Source organism: Erythrolamprus reginae, chromosome 2, assembly GCF_031021105.1.
Source record: "Erythrolamprus reginae isolate rEryReg1 chromosome 2, rEryReg1.hap1, whole genome shotgun sequence".
Lineage (NCBI taxonomy): Eukaryota > Metazoa > Chordata > Lepidosauria > Squamata > Dipsadidae > Erythrolamprus > Erythrolamprus reginae.
Window position 1 is genome coordinate 260,585,173 of NC_091951.1, and position 23,421 is coordinate 260,608,593.

A 23,421-nucleotide genomic window follows, 5' to 3' on the forward strand; every position below is an offset into this window, starting at 1 on the left:
AATTAGAGAGTGACAATTTATTGCTTTGTTATTTATTAATCTTTCAAACAACTACTATATGAGGCCCTGGCAATAACTGCACATTGTGTGTGAGAGAGAAAGAGAGAGAGAAAGAGAGAGAGAGAGGGAGGGAGGGAGGGAGGGAGAGACAGAGAGAGAGAGAGAGAGAGAACTTCTAAGATCCATAAATAATACATCTTGATTATCATACTAGAGCTCTCACAATATTTCATGCAACAATCTCAAAGTATATGACAAAATTTGGGACAATTTTTAAAAACGTAGGGAAAGGACATTAAGTAGGGCTTCTGAAATGTTTCCAAGGTTGTTTTTTTTAACAACAGCTCCTATAGGAGGCCTCTGATTTTTCTTTCATTTAACAGAGTGAGAACATAGGTGTGTATAAACTCTCATTCCATGTGTGTGTATGTACAGGTATATTTCTACAAACAGGCACTGCGAAGTACCCACTGTTAGAGAGGATCTTAAGCCCCTTTATATCATTTTTCCAACCCTCCAATTTGGATTACAATGGATGAACAAAGACGGTGCACACTTGAAAAAAATACTGATCCCTGTACACAATATTTTAACTAATTTTCAGGTAAGAGTTTATATTATGAAAGGATAACCTGCAGTTTATATGTAGCCTTCCAAAATTTTACTTAATAAAATTACTTAAATAAAAAGTTGTTTTCAAGCAAAGATTATATTCACAACTCTTCAAGTTTGTAAAATATGGCTTGCCACAGCATTTTTTGTTGAACTGAAAATTAACACTTTGCAAAGCTTTACCTGTTTTTCCCATAAACATGTCATCAGACGTAACGTAACAGCTTGAAGTTTTGGAGTGTTTCCTAACACCTGCAGTACACGTAAAATCTGTGCAACACAGACCTAGAAGATATATTTTTGGTAAATGCAATTTCTTGTATATTCATTTATCATGCAAAATAAATCCAGAGATATTAATTTTGTACTATGTCCAGACCCATGAAGTGGTCTCCTTGTTTAAGACAGCAATCAGAAAGTAATTTTTAATTTGACTGATTGCACAATTTAGTATTACAAGTGGACAAAGCAGAAAACAAAGTTATAAAAATTGGAGGTAGGGCCAACAATCCCACATTAGCTTGATTTATAAACTATAATCTGCACTATCATTGGAAGATAAGAGTAGACATGGTGTTTATAGTTCAAGTGAATTAATATACTTGATAATGGATAAACTAATTTGTGGAAACTTTACGTACGATATTTTTAGAAATGTATGCAAATGAACCATTAAAAGGTTATTCTGTTGAATATAAACAATGATACATTCTTAATTTAAGAACTATATGTGACTTCAGTGAATTGTATTCATTGTACATACTGGGATTAGATTAAATCACCCAGAGATGTGAACTGAAAGTACGAATTGTTAAATAAGATGTTATTTGTTTATGACTGTTATATCCAACCTTTTTTTTTTCCAGAACTCAATGCAATACACATAACATGCTCTCTTCCAATTTTTCCTCCTTTGTAAAATAAATTTTGCTGAGAGACAGAGACTAATTCTGTCACTCCTCAAATGATTATGTGGAGACTGGAATTTTTATCTCCCTAGTCTTAGTTCAATACCTCAACTAGTACATCTGAACATAGTTATACTTAACATATATTATTGTTGTTGTTGTTATTTAGAGCAGTGGTGGTGCAGTGATTAGAATGCAGTTCTGCAGGCTAACTCACTGTTCATTCCAGGAATTCAATTCTGAGTGGCTCAAGATTTTCCATCCTTTCAAGGTCAGTAAAATTAGAACATTTCATCATTTTATCCTACAACTTTTGGTTGTGTATTCACTAAGTGTTTTTATTTGTTTTGGTCTATGGCTGTAATAATAAATTTGATTTGATTTGAAAATGAGAACCCAAGTTGTTGGGGACAATATGCTATCTCTGTAAGCTGCCTTGAGAGAGCTGTAATTATGAAATGGTATATAAGTCTAAGTGCTAGTGCTATTTAAATAAGAATGCTCTTCCACCCAGTTGTTATTTTAACTTGTATTCATTTGATGCATTTATTTGGCTTTTGCCTCTCATATTATTAAAGATAAATACTTAATTATAACTAAATTATAACTAAATTAATTATAACTTAAGAGGCGTACATAAGTGCACCAGAGTGCCTACCGTCCCTTGTCCTATTGTCTCTCCTATATCTCCTATATCTCCTCTTCTATACCTATATCTTTTCCTGCTATTCTCTCATAGTTATATTTCACTCCTTTATTTTCTCCTCTATTCCCCCTTTCATACATTCTACCTGATTATATCCTCTATAACCCTCATTGTGTATTATTGTGTATTGGACAAAACAAATAAATAAATAAAAATAAAACAAATTGAACTTGCCAATTTAATCAATATCTGGCTTGTTTATTTGTTTATTTTATTTTATTTATTGTATTTATATGACTCTCACTCCAAAAGGACTCTGAGCGGCATATAAATAAATTGTTGTCAGACGCGAGGAATCAGGAAGCAAAGGGATTCAAATGCATACAAGTTTATTCCATGCTAGCCTTCTAAAAGAATCTGAACCACTAATGATCAATGCAAACTGGCAGTAGATAACAGTCAATGGAATTCAAGGTGAGCTAGGCTTAGAATTCTTGTGGGTATGAAGGGACTTGAGATTGATGCTCCATTTAACCCCTTTCACTGGTTCAGTCTTGTCATCTGTTATAGTTGTCTGCATGTTGATCAAATACAAGGTGACATCCCTATTACTATTTTCTTCTTCATTATTTCCTATCTGTCAACATTTGAATTCTTCCCCCATTCATTGGTTCCTGTGTATAACGGTTTTAAAATCCATTTTTAAAGCACATTTTCTTAACCTTTTTCCATGACACTAGAAAAATGTTTTGTACCTTTACATCAGTGTTTCCCAACCTTGGCAACTTGAAGATATTTGGACTTCAACTCCCAGAATTCCCCAGCCAGCATTTGCTGGGGAATTCTGGGAGTTGAAGTCCAAATATCTTCAAGTTGCCAAGGTTGGGAAACACTGCTTTACATGATACCTACTTAAAAGGAATCATTCACAATGTATATAGTCATAATTGTCCTGAGCCATGTAATTGCACATGCCAAGGATCATATAGCAGTACAGAAATAAACCACCAAAATATCCTCCTAGGCCAACACTCAGGGCAATTATAGTTAACATTTTAAATTTGTACAATCAAAACTGTGTACAAGATTCAGGCATCGCAATTTGGGTCCCAACGTTATAGCTTTAAACATTATTATCACAAGTATCAAAGATCTTTTGAAAAAATAACAATAGCATTGAAAGTAATTGTATCTCATGTAAATAATAGGAGAGAGAAGTTATATTTTCATGCTGACCTTATGAACTCCCAAAGCAGGTAAAGTATACAATATGTCCCGGCAGAGTGTGGCCTCCAGTGGTCTTCCCAATTTAAACATCAGAACAGGAATCAGATTTGGCACCTAAACATAAAAGCAACCAACATAAAACTAGCATATTAAATTACTTATAAACACTAATACAGATAAATAGAAGCTTTTCTTTTGTGCTCACTTTTCCTAATTTCAGGACAGAATTAGGGTTGAGACAAACAACCAAAAGAAATGAAAAGCGACTGTGAAATATTGCACTTTATATTGCAAAATTTTTAAAAATGGACTGTTTACAACTGAAGTTTGACAATGAAGCAAAAGCAATAAGTATAAGATGTAGAAAGTGCCTGTATATTATGACAATTTATATTTCAATATGTTAAAACATATAATTGCTGTTAGCCGCCCCGAGTCTGCGGAGAGGGGCAGCATACAAATCCAATAACACATCTTTCAGCTGTGGCGAGGGGGGCGTTTGCCCAGGTTTGCCTGGTGCACCAGTTGCGGCCCTATTTAGACCGGGAGTCACTGCTCACAGTCACTCATGCCCTCATCACCTGGAGGCTCGACTACTGTAATGCTCTCCACATGGGGCTACCTTTGAAAAGTGTTCGGAAACTTCAGATCGTGCACAATGCAGCTGCGAGAGCTATCATGGGCTTTCCTAAATACGCCCATGTTCCAGAAACACTCCGCAGTCTGCATTGGTTGCCGATCAGTTTCCGGTCACAATTCAAAGTGTTGGTTATGATCTATAAAGCCCTTCATGGCACCGGACCAGAATATCTCCGGGACCGCCTTCTGCCGCATGAATCCCAGCGACCAGTTAGGTCCCACAGAGTTGGCCTTCCCCGGGTCCCGTCAACTAAACAATGTCGTTTGGCGGGACCCAGGGGAAGAGCCTTCTCTGTGGAGGCCCCGACCCTTTGGAACCAACTCCCCCCAGATATCAGAGTTGCCCCCACCCTCCTTGCCTTTCGTAAGCTCCTTAAAACCCACCTGTGTCGTCAGGCATGGGGAATTGAGACTTTCCCTCCCCCTAGGCTTATAAAATTTATGCATGGTATGTTAGTATGTATGATTGGTTTCTAAATTGGGGTTTTAAATTAACTTAAATATTAGATTTGTTTACATTATATTATTATTGCTGTTAGCCGCCCCGAGTCTGCGGAGAGGGGCGGCATACAAATCTGATTAATAAATAAATAAATGAATGAATGAATGAATGAATGAATGAATAAATAAATAATAATAATAATAATATGTTTCACATATTCCTCTTCCAGTCTGCCTTCCAATATGTCTGAGAGAATTTGCAGGTTGTATACATCTATTTTTGCAAAGTACAACCTTCTCTGTTATCTACAAGATTTATAATATCTATGATTACTTCTAAAAAGCTTGGTTGGGATTAATGTTAAACTTTTAAACATTTCCTAATCTGGATAACAAAACTACCATTAAAAGGAATGTTTCAAAATGTTTTCCTATAGGAAGAAAGGAAGGAATAAGGATGGTTCGTTCTTGCCGTAATAAACTATCATAGTTCCCATGAGCATTCATACCCTCCAGCAGTTTAGTAATAGCACTCCTCAACTATTTCCTCTTTTATGAATTGGATTATATTAATTAAAAGGGATGTGCAATGGTGCTTCAGATTGAAAGGGAAAAGGTGCCTTGGCATATGAGCTGGTGTCTATTAATACCTGCTGGGAATGCCTTAAACCAATTAAATCTTTACCCAGGATCATACTGTAGCTGAAGACAACCATTGAATTCTATGGGGGGAAATGTTTTTACATTAAAGAGCTGATTATTAAAGTCTCTCAGACAGGAATTTATTCACCAGTCTAAATCTTTCATTTCCGCTAATATTTTTTAAATTAAATATTACCATTTTCCCATTTATAATTTTTCTGGATATGCCAAGCTTGAAATACATTATTCTCCCTTTTTAAAAGATCGATGCAATTGTTTCTAATATACATCTCTGAACAAGCTACAGAAATCATACACAACATCTGGAGTTGTTTCTGACCCTTTTAACAACAATAATAATGCCACTTCAGGGCAAAGAGACGAAATGAATAGATGGGGAAGAGAGGAAGAAGAGTTTGGAAGGGAGGACTCCACAACACAGTCGTTTGCTCTTCATATACATATTGTGTGTTAAGATCCACCCACCCACCCATTCTTCAACCACTGGGCAATTTGGACCATTTTTGAACTTTCTTTCCTTGAGTTTTCCAACCATGTCAAATTTAACCCTATTTTGTTCAATTTTCAAAACGTTATTCTGCACGCCATTGAGCTGGAAAGAATCAAAGCAACCTTCAGCATATCTAATTTGCATTGAATTTGAAACATACACTATTTGACTGATTCTGAATCAATTTTTGAACTTGAAATGCTCAGAATGGAAGAACGGCTCACAACAGCTGGAAGCTGACCAAGGGAGAGATTCAACCTAGAAGTAAGGAAGAACTTCCTGACGGTCAGAGCGATCAACCAGTGAAACAACCTGCCTGCGGAGGTTGCGAACTCCCCAACTCTGGACACTTTCAAGAGGAGATTGGACTGCCACTTGGCTGGGGTGCTTTAGGATTCCTGCTCAGGCAGGGGTTGGACTTGATGACCTGCATGGTCCCTTTCAACTCTAACAATAAATAAATAAAAGAATTAGCAGATTCAATTCACTGATGCCTGGCAGTGATGAACTCAACATACTTAACTACTCTCATGTGTCACTGATGACTAAGTTTGTTTATTTGTTTGTTTGTTTGTTTGTTTATCTATTTATTGGATTTATATGCCGCCCCTTTCCAAGGACTCGGGGCAGCTTACAATATATAAAAACAATATAATACAGAAGGCTAAATCCAATTAATTAAAACTAAGTTATTTTTGATTTGCAATTTGAAAGAGGCTATGTAGCATTCTTGATTACTTGCTCCCTCCTGGTAACCCGGCTGCACTTCATTTTGTATGGGTTTGAAGCAGAAAGAGTAGGGTAAACAGAGAGATGGAGGGAACCACCACCAAAAATGGATACATTGATCAAATAAGACGTCAATTTTTGCCATGGACAAAAATGAACAACATGGTTATGAAGATTAGCAGGTGAATAATAGGCTCAACCTGGGATTAGGGTTTTTTTTTTCTTTGTCCCAATACTTGTCATATTTTCTGTGTATAAGACACACCTTTTTCCTCCCTAAAAGAGGCTGAAAATTCAGGTGAGTTTTATACTCTGAATGCAGCTTTTTTTCGAAGCTTTTTCCCCCCAGCCCTAACTAGCTGCTAATGATCTTCCCAGTTCTTATCTTGTAGGTCCTTTCATTGTTACTGTCCGCAAATAATTTTTCCAAACTCTAAGCCTTTGCAGAAGTTTTTTTTTCATTACTCTAACTTGCTCCAACTAAGTTTTTTCCAGTCCTAACCAGGTGCTAACAAAGTTCCCAATGCTTACCAGCTTGCAAGCTCTTTCACTGTTACTCTCTGTGAATAATGTTTTCCAAATCCTGTCTTTGCATGTTTTTTTATTGTTCTACTTGCTCCAAATGGTGTTTTTTTTCAGCCCTAACCAGGTGCTAACAATGTTCCCAGCTCTTACTGGCTTGTAAGATCTTTCATTGTTACTCTCGGCTAAGAATGTTTTCCAAGCCTCTAAGTCTTTGAGGTTTTTTTCATTGTTCTACTTGCTCAGAATTTTTCTTTCCAGCCCGAACCAAATTCTAACAATGTTCCCAGCTCATACTGGCTTGCAAACTCTTTTATTGTTACTCTCTCCAAATAAGGTTTTTTTAAAAGCCCTAAGCAGGGGATAAAATAATATGCTGAAACTGACCAGACTACGATGCTATCCAGATGAATATCTGGTAACCAGATTCTTTTCCCTATTTTCCTCCCCAAAAACTAAGGTGCGTCTTATACTTTGGTGCATCTTATACTCCGGAAAATACAGTATATGTTTTCGTTTTACTTCCCCATTGAAGTTCATTCTAAATCTTGCTCATAGACACAAACAGACATACTGATCTGGTTTATGACTATTTACCCTAGGAAAATAAAGTGGAGATGATTTGGGTCATCGACAAAGAAAAAGAAAAGGAAATTTGAAATTTGTCCTTACAACATGAATGTATTTTACTGGAGCAAAAAAAACTGAATGTCCTTGGAAAACAGACTTAGACATATTCTTGTAATGAGATTTTTGGCAGGTTACTTGTGTTTCATTTCCTTCTGTCTGCCTTTTCTAAAAAAGGACATTTTGTGATTGACCCATTCCCATTGCTTGCTATTTTGTAAATCCTGTCATGTCCATCATTTTGTGATAAGTTTAAAAATCCACCAAGCTTTCAAGATTAAGATGAGCCCCAAAGTTGAGTATCCCTATAAAATGTGCAAATGCCGCGTTGTGCATTTTTTTACATTTTACTGGAACTGTAAATAAATTAAGCATCTTTAGTTTCTAAACTAATTTCTTAGGCTACAATATTGCTTTGAAAATAAATTATTAAATGACGTAATTCTCATTTCTATATCTTACATCTAAAATTTGCATTAAATGGGAGAGTTTGAATAAAGACTAAGAAAGTTATTGTTGCTAAAATAATTGCTGTTAAATACCAAATAGTAAATCCATCTAATAATACTTTTGTAGATATTTACATTTTTACATTATAGTTTGTACTCAAATTTAATACTCAAATATTCTTGGTATTTTAAACCATCAGATTCAATGACATGTACTTCATGCAATAACATAGCAAAATAATAATGCTATAAAAGGAAGTACATTTTAATACAAATTTCTCCATTTTAACCAAAATGTTATATCTACTATAAACTTACATACCAGCAAGATACAATTAACACAACAGCAGTGTGGTTTTGAAAGAAATGCATGTTTCAGAAAAAAAATAATGTGTAAGGTAGAGAAAAACAAAAATTATCAAAATTAAACAAGGCATAGATCTTAGGAGTGATGGGTCAGCACCAAACAAAAAAAGCGCCCATTTATTTATATTATCCATCCATCCATCCATCCATCCATTCATTCATTCATTCAATTTCTATGTCACCCTTCTCCTAAAACTCAGGGCGGCTTACAACATATTAGAAATCTACATAAAATCTACATAAAATTGCATTCTAAAAAACGTATAGTTAAAAACTAAACAAACGGATTCATACGTCATACATCCTACATTCATTTATTGGACGGGGCAAGATATCAAAGTTTCAACGGCCCCAAGCCTGCCAGCAGAGGTTGGTCTTCAGAGCATTATGGAAGGCAAGGAAAGTGGGGGCAATACGAATCTCTTGGGGGAGTTCGTTCCAAAGAGCCAGGGCGGCTACAGGGAAGGCTCTTCCCCTAGGCCCAGCCAGGCAACATTATCTGGACCTGGAAAAGGCTGGCTCTGTAGGATCTGACTGGCTGCTGGGATGTATGAGGCAGAAGACTTACAATCCCAAAGATTTGCAAGTTAGTTGAATCAGGTTTTGCAGACAACCTCATCCTATTTTATCGTACTGGAGCCAGGAGATTGTAGGTACCTAACCAGAGCAGGACAAATCTGGAACTAGGCTAAATAAAGCACTATCTAGGTGCAGGATAGGAATACAGTGTTCCCTCAATTTTCACGGGGGATGCGTTCCAAGACCGCCTGCGAAAGTCGAATTTCCGCGAAGTAGAGATGCGGAAGTAAATACACTATTTTTGGCTATGAAGCCTTCCCTTAACACTTTAAACCCCTAAATTACAATTTCCCATTCCCTTAACAACCATTTAGATTATTACTCACCATGTTTATTTATTAAAGTTTATTAAAAAAATATTTATTAAAGGTGGACAAAAATTTGGCGATGACATATAACGTCATCGGGCGGGAAAAACTGTGGTATAGGGGGGGAAACCGCGCAGTATTTTTTAATTAATATTTTTTGAAAAACCGTGATATAGACTTTCCGCGAAGTTTGAACCCGCGAAAATCGAGGGAATACTGTACACCAAAATAAACCTTGGTAGAAGCAATCCTGAACTTCTCACAAATACATATTGTTTTTATTTGCCAGAAAAGGAGGTGTTTCTGAACAATTTTTATGAAACGTTTCTTTTTCTCTGTAATGCATCTTTAATCACATTAGCAGCTCACTCTAATGTATACAACTTTCCTTTGAACTCAAGAGTTTTCAAACAATAATAACTTGAAATTAGCATAACTTCAGAAACAGGAACTAAGCATTCAAAAACCATATGGTTTCAAAGCCATTAGGTTATTCCTTTAATTTTCAATTGTACAAGAATTAACAGTTACTTCCAACGGGGCAAAAAATCATTAGAGATATGTTAATATATTTAATATATTTAAATTTAGTGGCTAGAACAGTGGAGCTGTACAATGAGCCAGAACACACAGTTATAGTTGATTAGTTGAGTGAGTACTGGCTCTCATGTGAAGGCAATCTACACTGTGATTGGTTGCTAAGTGTTGTGTCCTGGCCACAGCCAGGTCAGCCCTTATTGGCCGAGCCTGCAGTGGGAAATTCAATCCCTGGCATTGGCTGCCACAGGCAATATAAATAGCCTGCAAGAGTCTTCATTCCCTCATTCTGCTTCCTCTTCTCCTGGTCCCTTTTGTCCCCAACTACCGAGCTTCTACTAATAAAGGATCACCTGTACCAACTGCTGCCTCATCATTGAGTAACCTTTGGGGGAGAATATATATATATATAAATATAAAAATAGAGAATCCACATTGTTTGGGGAAATATGGTGACTCTGTAAACCACTCAAAGAGGGCTATATAGCACTGTGAAGCTGTATATAAGTCTAAATACTATTGTTAATATGTAAAACTACAAGTTCATGTCAGCATCTCTGACTTTATTTGCACCGCGGCTGCACAATTGTCTGACATGATCTTCGTAAGGATATCCTCAAAAAGCACTGAAATTAGAAATGCTTTTTTCTACATGTACATGTATAATTATTAGCTGGTGGTGGCGGCAGTAGCGGCAGCAGCTCTGGCAGCTTCCTTTCAAGGAACAGCAGCGCCGGGGACATTACGTCCATGCCCAGACCCCCAGACCCCCGCCGCCCCTGCTGTCCCGAAAATAAGCCACCGCCGCAATCAGCGGCGGTGTCCTCAAAGAGAAGCCGCTGCCGGGACCAGCAGACTCAGCGCCTACCTCACCATATCCGAAGCGATGCTTTGTTGCTCCCCTGGCGAGGGGACGAAGGCAGAGGCAAGAGGTAAGGAGGTAAGGAGGGGCGGGAGTGATGGACAATGGGTGTAACATTTCGAATAATAACCAAAAATTTCTGTTCGGTATCCGAATTTTTGTTCGGTATCCGAAGCAAATTTTTGCCGAAATTTTTGGTTGTTATCCGAAAAGTACACTAACCAAGACGTTTGTTAACCAAGGTATCACTGTATATGTTTGTTAAGCAGCTAGCAATGTTATACCAATATCTACTTTATAAATTATGTTAAGATCATAAATCAATGGTTTCTGATGCTTTGTTGTACTCTACTGGGTTTTTAAAATCCAACAAAAGCTACCTCTTAACTTCTGGCATAAAGAAAGGGAGGCTGGATGTCCTTACAAATGCTAAATGAGCACTTACTCTTCAACCTATTTCCTCCTAAGAGTTCTTTCTATCCCCTTCTTCATTGCTTCTCACTGCCTATGAACACACTCAGAACGCTATTTAATGTGTTGCTTAATAATGCAGCATTTTCAATCCCTCACCATCTCCAAAGATTCAGCAGCTATGCCAACCCTCTCCATTAGATGCTTGACAAAGAGTTAGCGGATTCATCCCTCCCTCCCTCCCTCCCTCTTTCTTTCTTTCTCTTTCTTTCTTTCTTCAGACAATAAACTGTAGTTTAAAAAAAATCTCAGTCAAGCCAAAATCTCAGATTTACACGCTGCTCTTAAAATTATTAGTCAGGATCAAAATATGATCCTTCACAAAACAGAATTGTTACCCATGTTTATATTCTGTCAGCAAGTTAATCTTCATTTAGCTACACAGAAATTACCTTGCAAAAGAAAAAAGGGAAGGGAGGGGAGGGGAGGGGGAAGGGAAGGGAAAAGGGGAGAGGAGAGGAGAGGAGAGGAGAGGAGAGGAGAGGAGAGGAGAGGAGAGGAGAGGAGAGGAACCATCTGATGATATAAAGGAATATTTTTTAAATTTATAATACAATGTAATAGGAGGGGTGTGACCAAGCACCATGGCGACACGGAGTTCCCCGCACTCACAACTACATACATCTTCTTTTGAAAAAAAAGTTCTTAGAGAAATGAAAATTCCAGGTACAACAATCGTTTTAAACTAGTTTGCCCAGAAAAACAGTCTAACAAATGAGGTGGGGGGAGATGTCAGTATTCTATCTAGAAAACATGAAGGAGTGTTTATTGTGCAAACAGTAAGGCAGCAAGAGACAAAATAATGTCAAAGAAAAAAATAAGGAAGGAACTAATTGGGAGAAGGAACAGCCTGAAGTTGCGGGCCTGGAGAAGACATTGTCTCCAGGCTTCAACCTTGGCAATGCAACTTAAAATTGCTGCCATTTTAAGGACACAGGGCACAAACTGTTGTAACTCAAACATAAACTTTCAGTGTAAGAACAATGCTGTTATTCTCCTTCTGGTAATATTATCACGTTTACTACAATGTCATTTCTGCTATAAATTAATACAAAGCATTATGAGTTTTAATTTTCTACCATGTTCTTCAAGCTGTAAACCTGATTAATATGTACAGGTATATCTGTCGCATTTCAGAATTTTGAAATTGTATATAAGTTACCGTTATTTCATCTTGCAATCTGTAAACCAGTCTCTTTGTACCTGAACAATGCTTTTAATTTTGTACTTTATTTTAATCTGATGAGTTTTAATTTTTTCCCCTGTACAATGCCATAATTTCACTTTAGTCATATGTTCCCTTATAATGATCAGTATATTCCCTTTGTAATTTAATGTCTAGTTATTAAAAGACAAAAAGACACACACACAATCCTAGTTCCCAAACTGAGAATGTGAAATGCCATTTTTGCTTAAAATCAAATCTCATTTATTCTTTCATTTGATTTGTTCTTGATCTTCCTCTTGAGTCCAAAGTAATATACAAGAGAACTATTTTCATATGAATTTCCCAGAAGGCTGTCATTTACAACTAAATATTTTACTGCTGCAGTTTAGCTAGACCATAAAAGGGTGAATATCCCCCAGGGACTCATAATCCACTAATAATGGTAATAGATCTTGTATTACAATGCACAAATGACCTCTCAGTCAAACGATTTAATTTTTTATTCTCGCAGCACGGTTGGATTCACACAAAACATAATAATAGTGTTTTTGACACAATGAGTCCATTCAACCCATTAGAAAATCAGCATTAAACTCTTTTGCCAACAAAACAAATCAGTATGACTTCTGCAGTGATTTTCCACATTCAAACTAGCAACATGCTCACCTAAGAATTCTTGAACCTCTCAATTGTTCCAAACCATTATTTGCCTTATAAGATGCATTGGAAGCAGATAGACTGCAAATATTAAATAGCTCCTCTATGGACTAAGTATATAGATCTTCTTTGCTCAACCTTGTATCAGGCTGCAATTATTATAAGGCCTATATTGGCTATTTTGCATAGTATGCAAATGACCTCAATAGAAATCAGTGACAGATGTCCCTGTAAGCATGAATGTGGCAACCAGAGCTACATATTTCAGCCCAGAGCAGATTCTTTATGATCTTAGATGAATCACATAGGCTTACCAATTGATCTCTTTAGCAGAATATTAGGGGGGGGGGGGGGAAACCCTGCCTTTTTAAAAAGCAGATTTATTTTTCCTTTAAAAATTAATCCTGTAAGATTTGCAGGACCCAATTTAGATTCTTTCTGCAGAGGGAGATCATTGCATTTTTCTATTTAGTCATAATCTTAACAATCAGCTTGTGCTGACCCAAACGAATGCCTCATTTGACAAACATATTTGCCTTTAAATGACCAGATACTGTGCAAATTAAGAAATGGCAGTTTTATATGCCTATTTCTCTCTTTGATCTTATCAGCTGTCCCTGGCATATTGAGCTAAGCAGAATTCCTGCAAAAAGGGGATCAGGGAAAAGTGTGATAAGCTACAACTTTTCTATTTCTTCCTTTTTAAATATTAAGAAGTACTGGATAAGGCCATTCAATTAGGTATCACTATTAGTCAACACCGAAGTGTGATACTATAAGCTACAGAGCCTATTATAGCTACAAGCTAAAGCAACTACAATTGGCCATGAATAGAAAACCTATGGAACAACATGTCTCTTTTGAAATCCATTTGGAAAAGTCAATTAACAAGCTTTCAGCAAGGTCTTGTTCTTTAGAAAGAAAAACATTTATCTCGTACACGATGACATTATGAAATTAAAATTCAGGTTCCCCTCCTCTGACTGCAAGAGTTTGAACTGTAAAGATCAGGCACTGACTGTAAAAATAAAAGAATGCTCCATAAATAAATATAATGAAATATGTTTATGTGACCTTTGATACAACATGTTCAAGATACTTTTGTGCCAAGAAGCAGAAAACTGTCGGAGCATAATTTCTGGCAGAGTGGCTTGGTTGATGGAAAGATTCTTAAAGGCAGACTTATGAGAACTGCATCATATTGCTAACGATATAGTTCCTTTTACATACACTACTGAAAATGAAAGCATTGAGAGTTGCAGGTTGCAAATTACAGGTAGTCCTTACTTAAGAGAATTGGGACCACCAAGCAACACAGTTGTGATAGCACATGACTGCACCAACTTAGACTTTTCACGATTTCTGGTTGCCATTGTTAGAAGACCTCATCCCAGTCTTCTCCATTTCTTGGTTCTGGTTTCATATAGTTTTATAATCATAAAACTAGCAGTCAGGCGGTAGGGAAAGCAAGTAGGATGCTTGGCTGCATAGCTAGAGGTATAACAAGCAGGAAGAGGGGGATTATGATCCTGCTATATAGAGTGCTGGTGAGACCACATTTGGAATACTGTGTTCAGTTCTGGAGACCTCACCTACAAAAAGATATTGACCAAATTGAACGGGTCCAAAGACGGGCTACAAGGATGGTGGAAGGTCTTAAGCATAAAACGTATCAGGAAAGACTTAATGAACGCAATCTGTATAGTCTGGAGGACAGAAGGAAAAGGGGTGACATGATCGAAACATTTAAATATGTTAAAGGGTTAAATAAGGTCCAGGAGGGAAGTGTTTTTAATAGGAAAGTGAACACAAGAACAAGGGGACACAATCTGAAGTTAGTTGGGGGAAAGATCAAAAGCAACATGAGAAAATATTATTTTACTGAAAGAGTAGTAGATCCTTGGAACAAACTTCCAGCAGACGTGGTAGATAAATCCACAGTAACTGAATTTAAACATGCCTGGGATAAACATATATCCATCCTAAGATAAAATACAGAAAATAGTATAAGGGCAGACTAGATGGACCAGGAGGTCTTTTTCTGCCTTCAGACTTCTATGTTTCTATGTTTCTATAATCTAAGTAGTTTAATTCTTTTTTTAAATTTTATAACTTATAAATAGTCACCTTATACAAGTGATAGGCAGTCTAAATATTTAATAAATAAATAAAACTATCTGAAAAAGAAAAGTTACTCTATTTTACAGTTGCAGCACACACGTCTCTGAAGTCCTATCAAAATCCCTTAGGAGCGTTCACAACAATCTTAAATAGTAAATAATAAGATGAATGTTTTTCGCATCTTCTATTACATTTTTCATGTTTAGAATGCCTGATTTATTAAAATATTATGCAAACATCAAACAAAAATGGGCCTGTGCAATTTGATCCCGGCATAAATGAAAATTTAATTGTAGATATTTAAGAAAAATATCTCAATCCCAAGTGTAAATAATTTATAGCAAACTAGATAGCTATCATATTGCCTATATGTAAATTGCAAAAACTTGGTTTAAATATTTTTGTTACTTATATTTCATGTTTATTTGATCACTGTCTTCCAGATGGATTCAAAACTGGCTGACCAAACACACTCAATGTGCAGTGCTCAATGGAATTACATTTACATGGAGGTAAATATGCAGCGGAGTACCCCAAGGCGCTGTTTTAGGCCCAGTACTCTTCAACATCTTCATCAATGACTTGGACTAGAGGATAGATGGAGAACTCATCAAATATGCAGATGACACCAAACTGCAAGGAATAATCAACATTCCAGAAAATTGGATTCAAAATATAGAAGAATCTTGACAGACTTGAACATTGGACATTATCTAACAAAATGAAATTCAATGCTGAAAAAAAGTAAGGTTCTAAATTTAGGCAAGAAAAACAAAATGCACAGGTACAGTATATGTGGTACCTTGCTCAACAGTAGTAACTGTGAGAGGGATCTTGGAGTCCTAGTGGACAATCATTTAAATATGAGCCAGCAGTGTGCAGCAGCTGCCAAAAAAACCAACACAGTTCTAGGCTGCATTAATAGAGAGAGAGAATCAAGATCATGTGAAGTGTTAATACCACTTTATAATGCCTTCGTAAGGCCACACTTGGAATACTGCATTCAGTGTTGGTCTCCATGATGCAAAAAGGATATTGAGACTCTAAAAAGAGTGCAGAGAAGAGCAACAAAGATGATTAGGGTATTGGAAGCTAAAACATATGAAGAATGGTTGCAGGAACTGGATATATCTAGTTTAATGAAAAGGAGGACTAGGGGAGATATGATAGCAATGTTCCAATATCTCAGGGGTTGCCACAAAGAAGAAGGAGTCAAACTATTCTCCAAAGCACCTAGAAGCAATGGGTGGAAACTAATCAAGGAGAGAAGCAACTTAGAACTAAGAAGAAATTTCCTGGCAGTTAGAACAATTAATCAGTGGAACAGCTTGCCTCCAGAAGTTGTGAATGCTCCAACACTGGAAGTTTTTAAGATGTTGGATAACCATTTGTGGAGTGGTGTAGAGTTCCCTGAGTAAGCAGGGGGCTGGACTAGAAGACCTCCAAGGTCCCCTTCAACTCTGTTGTTCTATTCCAGTGATTTTCAACCTTTTTTGAGCCGCGGCACATTTTTTACATTTACAAAACCATGGGGCACATTGAGGAGGGGGGGGGGAGGCGGCTAAAAAAAATTTGGGCAAAAAAATTCTCTCTCTTCCTCCCTTTTGCTCTATTTCTCTCTCCCTCTTTCTCTCCCTTTTTTCTCTCTCCATCCCTCTTTCTTTCTCTCTTCCTTCTTTCCTCTTTTTTGCTCTTTCTCTCTCCCTCCCTACCCCCCTCTGTTTTTCTCTCTCCCACCTTCCCTCCCTCTTTCTCTCTCTCTCTTGCTTTCTTTCTTTCTTTCTCTTTCTTTCTTTCTTTCTTTCTTTCTCTTTCTTTCTTTCTTGTTCTCTTTCTCTCTTGTTTTCTTTCTCTCTTGCTTGCTTTCTCTTTCTCTCTCTCTCTCTTGTTTTCTTTCTCTGAGCTTCGCGGCACACCTGACCATGTCTCGCGGCACACTAGTGTGCCACGGCACACTGGTTGAAAAACACTGTTCTATTCTATTCTATTCTATTCTACTCTATTCTATATAATTTACAGCACACTGCCATTGGCAACAGCCTCTGTGGTTCTATCCTTCTTCGGTAACTCTATTCAAACAAATAAACAAAAATTGTAAAAATCAGCAGAAAATCTTGAACAAAGACAATTCAGGCCATTTGAGGTTGAAAAGAAATTCCCAAGCTCCCCATTTCTTGTAAAGTAGTTCCCATTTATCTGTTCTGAATTAATGTGATAAAAGCATCCTGAACAAAAACCATCAACAGACAGCTGTTCCCACAGAGAGCTGCAAACTGTAAAGCAGAATTCCTCTCTTATCATTAAGTCTATTTTTGCCTTTTGAATGCATGTTTTTTTTTAAAAAAACAACAAGACATTGAAAGAAATTAAATACAATGGATCAGCTGTATTATATCCACAATGTAAGATTTTTTCCTACTATTTTATTGTTAACTTTTGCAATTCTTTATGATATTTAAACAACCATTTAATAGGTACTGTTCTGCGTGTTTTAACAATTTTACAGTGAGAAACAAATACTGTACAGTATAGTATTTGAGTGTACCCCAAAGTGTTTAACATTAATAGAATGCAATTGCTTAATGCTTCATAGCTATTAATGAATTGCGTTCTTTATTCTTGCAAAGCTTATTTCTCAAATTCAATGGTTCAGCTTTCTTTGTATTTTAACGCTGTGTTACCCTTTTTAATGCCCAAGATTAATAGAATATTTTCAGATATGTATAGATTAGCCTGTAAAGGTTTCACACATAAGGATCTCTGTAGATGAAATTAATCATCACTAACTTCACATCTGATAATCTACTGCTTTTGTTATTCAAATATATTTAAAAACAAGCATTTTTAAAAGCTGAAAAAATTGGATAATGGTATTAAAGTATCTTTTCTGATAGAACACACAGGAATACAGGAAATCTGCGGTTAACTTTCAGCTCAATATTCACCTAGAGTTTGTTCAACAACGGTTTGAAGTTTGAAGTTAAGTGGTGAACATACAGTATTTACCCCGGCACCCAAAGTTACAGCCAGTGCAGAGCCCCTGCAGTCATGTGATCAAAATTTAGGCACTCAGCAGCTCACTGTATTTACAATTGCAGAAGTGGCCATTCAATTCCCCACTTGACTTTCTCCACCCATCTTGCTGCCCTACGCTATGCCAACCCTACCATTTGAAGCCTTACAAAGCCTTGCAAAAAGACCATACATGAAGACTTCCAAAGTCTTTTCAGAAGGCCACACACAAACTGGAACATAAAAACAGAAGTCTAGCAACCAGCTGAAAATGCTGCTGTGCAGGACAGGGCAAAATCACTTGGGCGCATAGGCACATGAGGAGAGTTCAAGAGGAAGCAGACTTAAAAAGGCTTGTGTCTGGGAGGGCTTGGATAGGGATGGGTCCTTGCTTATTGACCGGATGGCATTCAGTGAACGACAGCAATGAGAACTGTCACTCACAGAATAACAGAGTTGAAAGAAAAAAAGAGATTTAAAAGAGAAGCTGGACAGAACATATAACAAAAAAAGGTGATATACAAAAAAAGCCAAAAACTATAAAGGCAAGAAGCTCAGATTGATTTTGAGAGGTCATTTGGATATTAGTGTTGTGGTTAGTTCTGGCCCTGCTCCTGCCCCAAGGACTGTGGATGTGGGGGAGACATCCACATGCTGCAGGCCTGTTTTGCTCCCGGTGGAATCTGCTGATGAAGGCTCCTCTAACCAAGAAGATATGAGTGACAGGGAGGAGGAGAGTATGGCAGACAGCTCAGAAGGAGATCAATTTATCTAGCTCCTCCTTAGATTCAGAACAAGAATTAATGATACAGCCACGCATGCGGAGAGCGATGCTTAGGCAACAAGAAGTAAGAGATTATTATCAAAGAAAATGAGGCCACCTGTGGTTAGGTGGGGCTGTGGTAATTAGTGAGGCTGCTATAAATAGAAGCCTGTGGGTTTGTCCATTGTGGAGGATTATCTGATCGTTGTGTTTCATGACTGCTTTACTGACTTTGACCTTTTGTGTGCTGATTTTTCCCCGCTTTGAAACAAAACCAGAGCAAAGTGTGTTTCACTTTGTGAAAGAAGAAGGACTGTGAATTGCCTCACAGCTGCAAGCTAAGTATCACAGAACTGATAAGGGACTTGTACAAATTACCAGTTTGTTTGGAGACGAGTGCATTTTGCTATACTAAAAGAGGGCTTGGTTTAAGTGCATTTTCATTATAAAGAACATTGTTTTGAATTTTCAAACGTGTGTGTGTCTGAAATTTGTACCTGTGAATTTTGGGGAGGATTCCACCAGAGAGCCCGACAGAACAATTAGATATAAGCCTTTAATCAAAAATCAACCTTACCTGAGATGAATCCACCTTTGCAATTTCTATGGTAGCATCCAGCACACTATGAAGATTATCCCCATTCTCTTTAACGAAGATATAAGCTACCAGGAGAACGACATAGACAGAGACTTGTGTTGCAATAGGAAGCATTGACTTAACAGAAGACAACCAGTCAAGCATGGAGGTCTTGTCTTTCAGAAGCCAAAGGAATTGCCAAGTGACATGCAATGAACCATAGGTACTATTTATGGGGAAGAAGTGGTCCCAAGAGACCTGTGGGAAATGAAAAAGGCCTATTATAACCATGATGCCAAAGATGAATATTTTATTCAACTTTCAAAAATATATTAAAACCATGATTCCCATAACTCACAGCCTGAATGGACAATACTGCCTGGGAATTGTGGAAATATTGAACCATCACATCTGAACAGCCTCAAATTGGGGAAAACTGGCCCGTGCAAAGAACAATTATATTATCTTGTTGCTGTTAAAAGAGTTTTTTTTATTCAAATGAAAAATGTTGTCAATTATGGCTTCCTCTTTTAAACAAAACCTACAATTATACTTATATTACGTGCCCTCTTAAACTTCCTAAATATCAATCACTATAAAGGAAATGCTAGAGTTCTATTCCTAAAAAGAAAGCTTAAAGCCCCAAGCAATTATGGATTATTGGCATGCTAAAATTAGCTGGAGTTCCTTAACATACAAAGGGATTCTTGCCTCCTCTTTAATTAAATTCACTGGAATATTGTTTTTATTATTGTTGTGAGACGCCCCGAGTCTTCGGAGAGGGGCGGCATACAAATCTAATAAATTGAATTGAATTGCATTGCATTGAATTAATGAGGTTCTTCAAAGCAGCTCCCCATTGTCACTCCAAGTGAACCTCAGACATATCATACATGACTATATCAATATAGGCTTAACATGAGGAGTGGGACATGTTTGGGAAGTTTTCCAACCCATTCAGATGAACTGCTGGACTACCCCAGGGGAAATCTGATCTAGCCCTGGATGGACTTGGTTTTATTTGTGATTTAATTCTACTTGCCAATTAACTCTCCAAGTTAATTAATCTTCAAGTTAATCTTCAAGTTATAAATATAATGGGGCTTGTCAATTACATTTGTAACTCAAGGATCTGTAGGAGCGAATCATGTAACTTGAACGTGATTTTTCCCTGCTTTCGCCCATGCATTTGCTAATTGAATGCACGGGTTGTTAAGTGGACGAGGTATCTCAGAGTGGGGAAGACCATGTTATGGTGGGGCCTAGTGATGGAACTGGCCACCCAAGGCCTGCCCAACCTACTGACATACCTCATGTTTCCCCCCTCAAATCCTGCCGTGTGGATAGGACCCTGAAATCACATGAGATCACAGTCCCCACAACATTTCACTCTCTGCGCGAAAAGTATTGCAAGCTAACTGGATGCTGGGGGAAGCAGTTGTGGGTAGCCGGGAATGGGGAATATGGTGAATGTTGCAGTGCCTCTGTGGTTGTTCGTAAGGTGAACCGACTGCTATGGTGCTGCAACATTTGTAATTTTGCAACTTCGCAGTAAACACTTGAGAGGGGGGAGATTATCGTGTAAGTTTGAACAGTCAGTAAGTGAATTGTTGTAACTTGAGGATTACATGTATTTACCAGGGAGCTAGCTGATAGCATCAGGAAAAAGGACAATGTTCTAGAGAAGCTTTATAGGCCTCCACAAACAACCTAGAAATCTGGCTTTGCTTGTCAGAATATTCTCCTTTCATAAAGATCGTCAGTACTAGAAGATAAAATTAGATCTGGGTTCCAATTATCACTAAATCAGAATGCAATAGGATCTGGTGGACTAGCTACAGAACTATGGCAAGTTAAAGAAGAAAAATCAATAAAAGTCATAACCAAATAATGCCAGCAAAACCTGAGAATGATACGGTTGCAAACAGATTGGGAGAATCCAATTTATACACTAGTAACAAAGAAAGGAGAATTGAATGCTAGTTAAATAATGCTAAATATCTATCTATCTATCTATCTATCTATCTATCTATCTATCTATCTATCTATCTATCTATCTATCTATCTATCTATCTATTAGATTTGTATGCCGCCCCTCTCCATAGACTCGTAAATATCATCCAATGCAGACTGGAAACAAACACATTCAAGCAGTTTTTTTAAAAGGTTGAGGAGCAAGGACCATTATTACATTGAAAAAATGAAATTATTATAATTGAAAAAGCCCAATAATACCAAAATTATGTAATATATGCTTCATTGATCATGCAAAAGCTTTCAGTTATGGTATAGTGCCTACAGAAGAATATAGTGCCTACAGAAGAAGAATCTTCTGGATTGTTGACTCTTATCGATTGCTAAATGCCTACTGTTGTACAATAAGAACAATGGACTTAACATGATCAAGGGTCTGGGTCTCATACTTTAGGTCAGGTATATCCTACCCATGACCCACAAGATGAGGCTACAAAGATTGCATAAAAATATTAAAAATACCCATTATGCATTAACTATATTATATATTTTGCATATTACCCAAGATAATTCCTCTTCACTCGATGAAGCCCAGGCAAACCAAATGTTAGACACCTATCAGTAGTGGGTTCTAAAACCCTTTGTTACTATGACACTTCTAGACATGAGCACAAGCGTCCTGAGCAGGTGGGCAGAGCCTCCTACTGCCGCTACCGGTTTGCTAAACCAGGCTGAACTGGGAGCAACACATCACTGACACCCATGCTTTAGGTACCTAACAGCTCTGACATACAGGTGAAACTCGAAAAATTAGAATATAGTGCAAAAGTTCATTTATTTCAGTAATTCAACTTAAAAGGTGAAACGTAGTATATGAGAGAGACTCATTATATGCAAGACAAGATAGTTCAAACTGTGATTTGTCATAATTGTGATGATTATGGCATACAGCTCATGAAAACCCTATGTTGGCTTGTATCGGTTTAGCTAGGTTATGAAACCTTTGACAACACTGAGCAGAGAATTTTAACAGAGCGTGGATGTGTGATAAAGCCAAGACACAGACTTAGTTAAATAAATATTATTTACATATAAACAAAATATAAACAATCCAGAATAAGCATGAAGCAAATACAGAATAATACACACTGAGCAATTACAAAATTAGCACAAAGCAAAATACAATATAGATAATAAGCATGAAGCTTATACAAGCACGAAGCTTAAACATGACTCCCCCATCTCTCAGGCAAAAGTAAAGGAAGTGACTGAACAGAATAATGATCTTTTATGGCTTCAATGAGGAAGTGACGAAACAGCCTTGAATATTAACTCTTCAAGTACAAGTTAACTCTTTCAGTGCACATTAACTCTTTAAGTACACGTTTGGTACAAGTGCACAATATGCAGTTTACAATGGCAATCCCTAACAACCATGTAGCCTGTACTAACACCCTAAATCCACCATTTCAGAAAATTAGAATATTACATGCGATCAATAAAACAAGGATCGTACATAGAACAATATTGGACCATCTGAAAAATATAGGCATGCATATGTACTCAGCACTTGGTTTGGGCCCATTTTGCAGCAATTACTGCCTCAATGCGGCATGTATTGGAAGCTATCAGCCTGTGGTACTTCTAAGGTGTTATGGAAGACCAGGATGCTTCAATAGCAGCCTTCAGCTCTTCTGCATTGTTTGGTCTCATGTCTGTCACCTTTCTGTTGGCAATGCCCCATAGATTCCCTATAGCATTCAAGTCAGGAGAGTTTGCTGGCCAATCCCACAGTCATTGAACCAGGTTTTGTTGCTTTTGGAAGTGTGGGCAGGTGCCAGGTCCTGATAGAAAATGCAGTCAACATCCTCACAAAGCTCCATGCTCCAAAATCTCCTGATAGATAGCTGCGTTGACCCTAAAGTTAATGAAGGTCAGTGGACCAACACGAGTAGGAACCCACCACTGACCCAGAGTATGGAGGAAGCATGGAGAGGCATACACTGCAAGATGCTTGAACTCTAGTGTGAAGTTTCCACAGTCTGTGATGAGATGTATCCCATAATCACAAAC

General features: G+C 37.4%; 1 protein-coding gene across 2 annotated transcripts in view; it reads right to left on the minus strand.

Moving 5' to 3' along the window:
- FOCAD (focadhesin) overlaps positions 1–23,421 on the minus strand; it is a 200,309-nt gene that overhangs the window by 126,254 nt on the left and 50,634 nt on the right. For both annotated transcript variants that reach the window (XM_070742518.1, XM_070742519.1), the window contains exons 11-13: positions 19,375–19,632; positions 3,403–3,507; positions 796–897 (exon numbers count right to left, since the gene is read on the minus strand). In XM_070742518.1, coding sequence (XP_070598619.1) covers positions 796–897; positions 3,403–3,507; positions 19,375–19,632 — 465 coding nt within the window. The remainder of the gene's footprint in view (positions 1–795; positions 898–3,402; positions 3,508–19,374; positions 19,633–23,421) is intronic.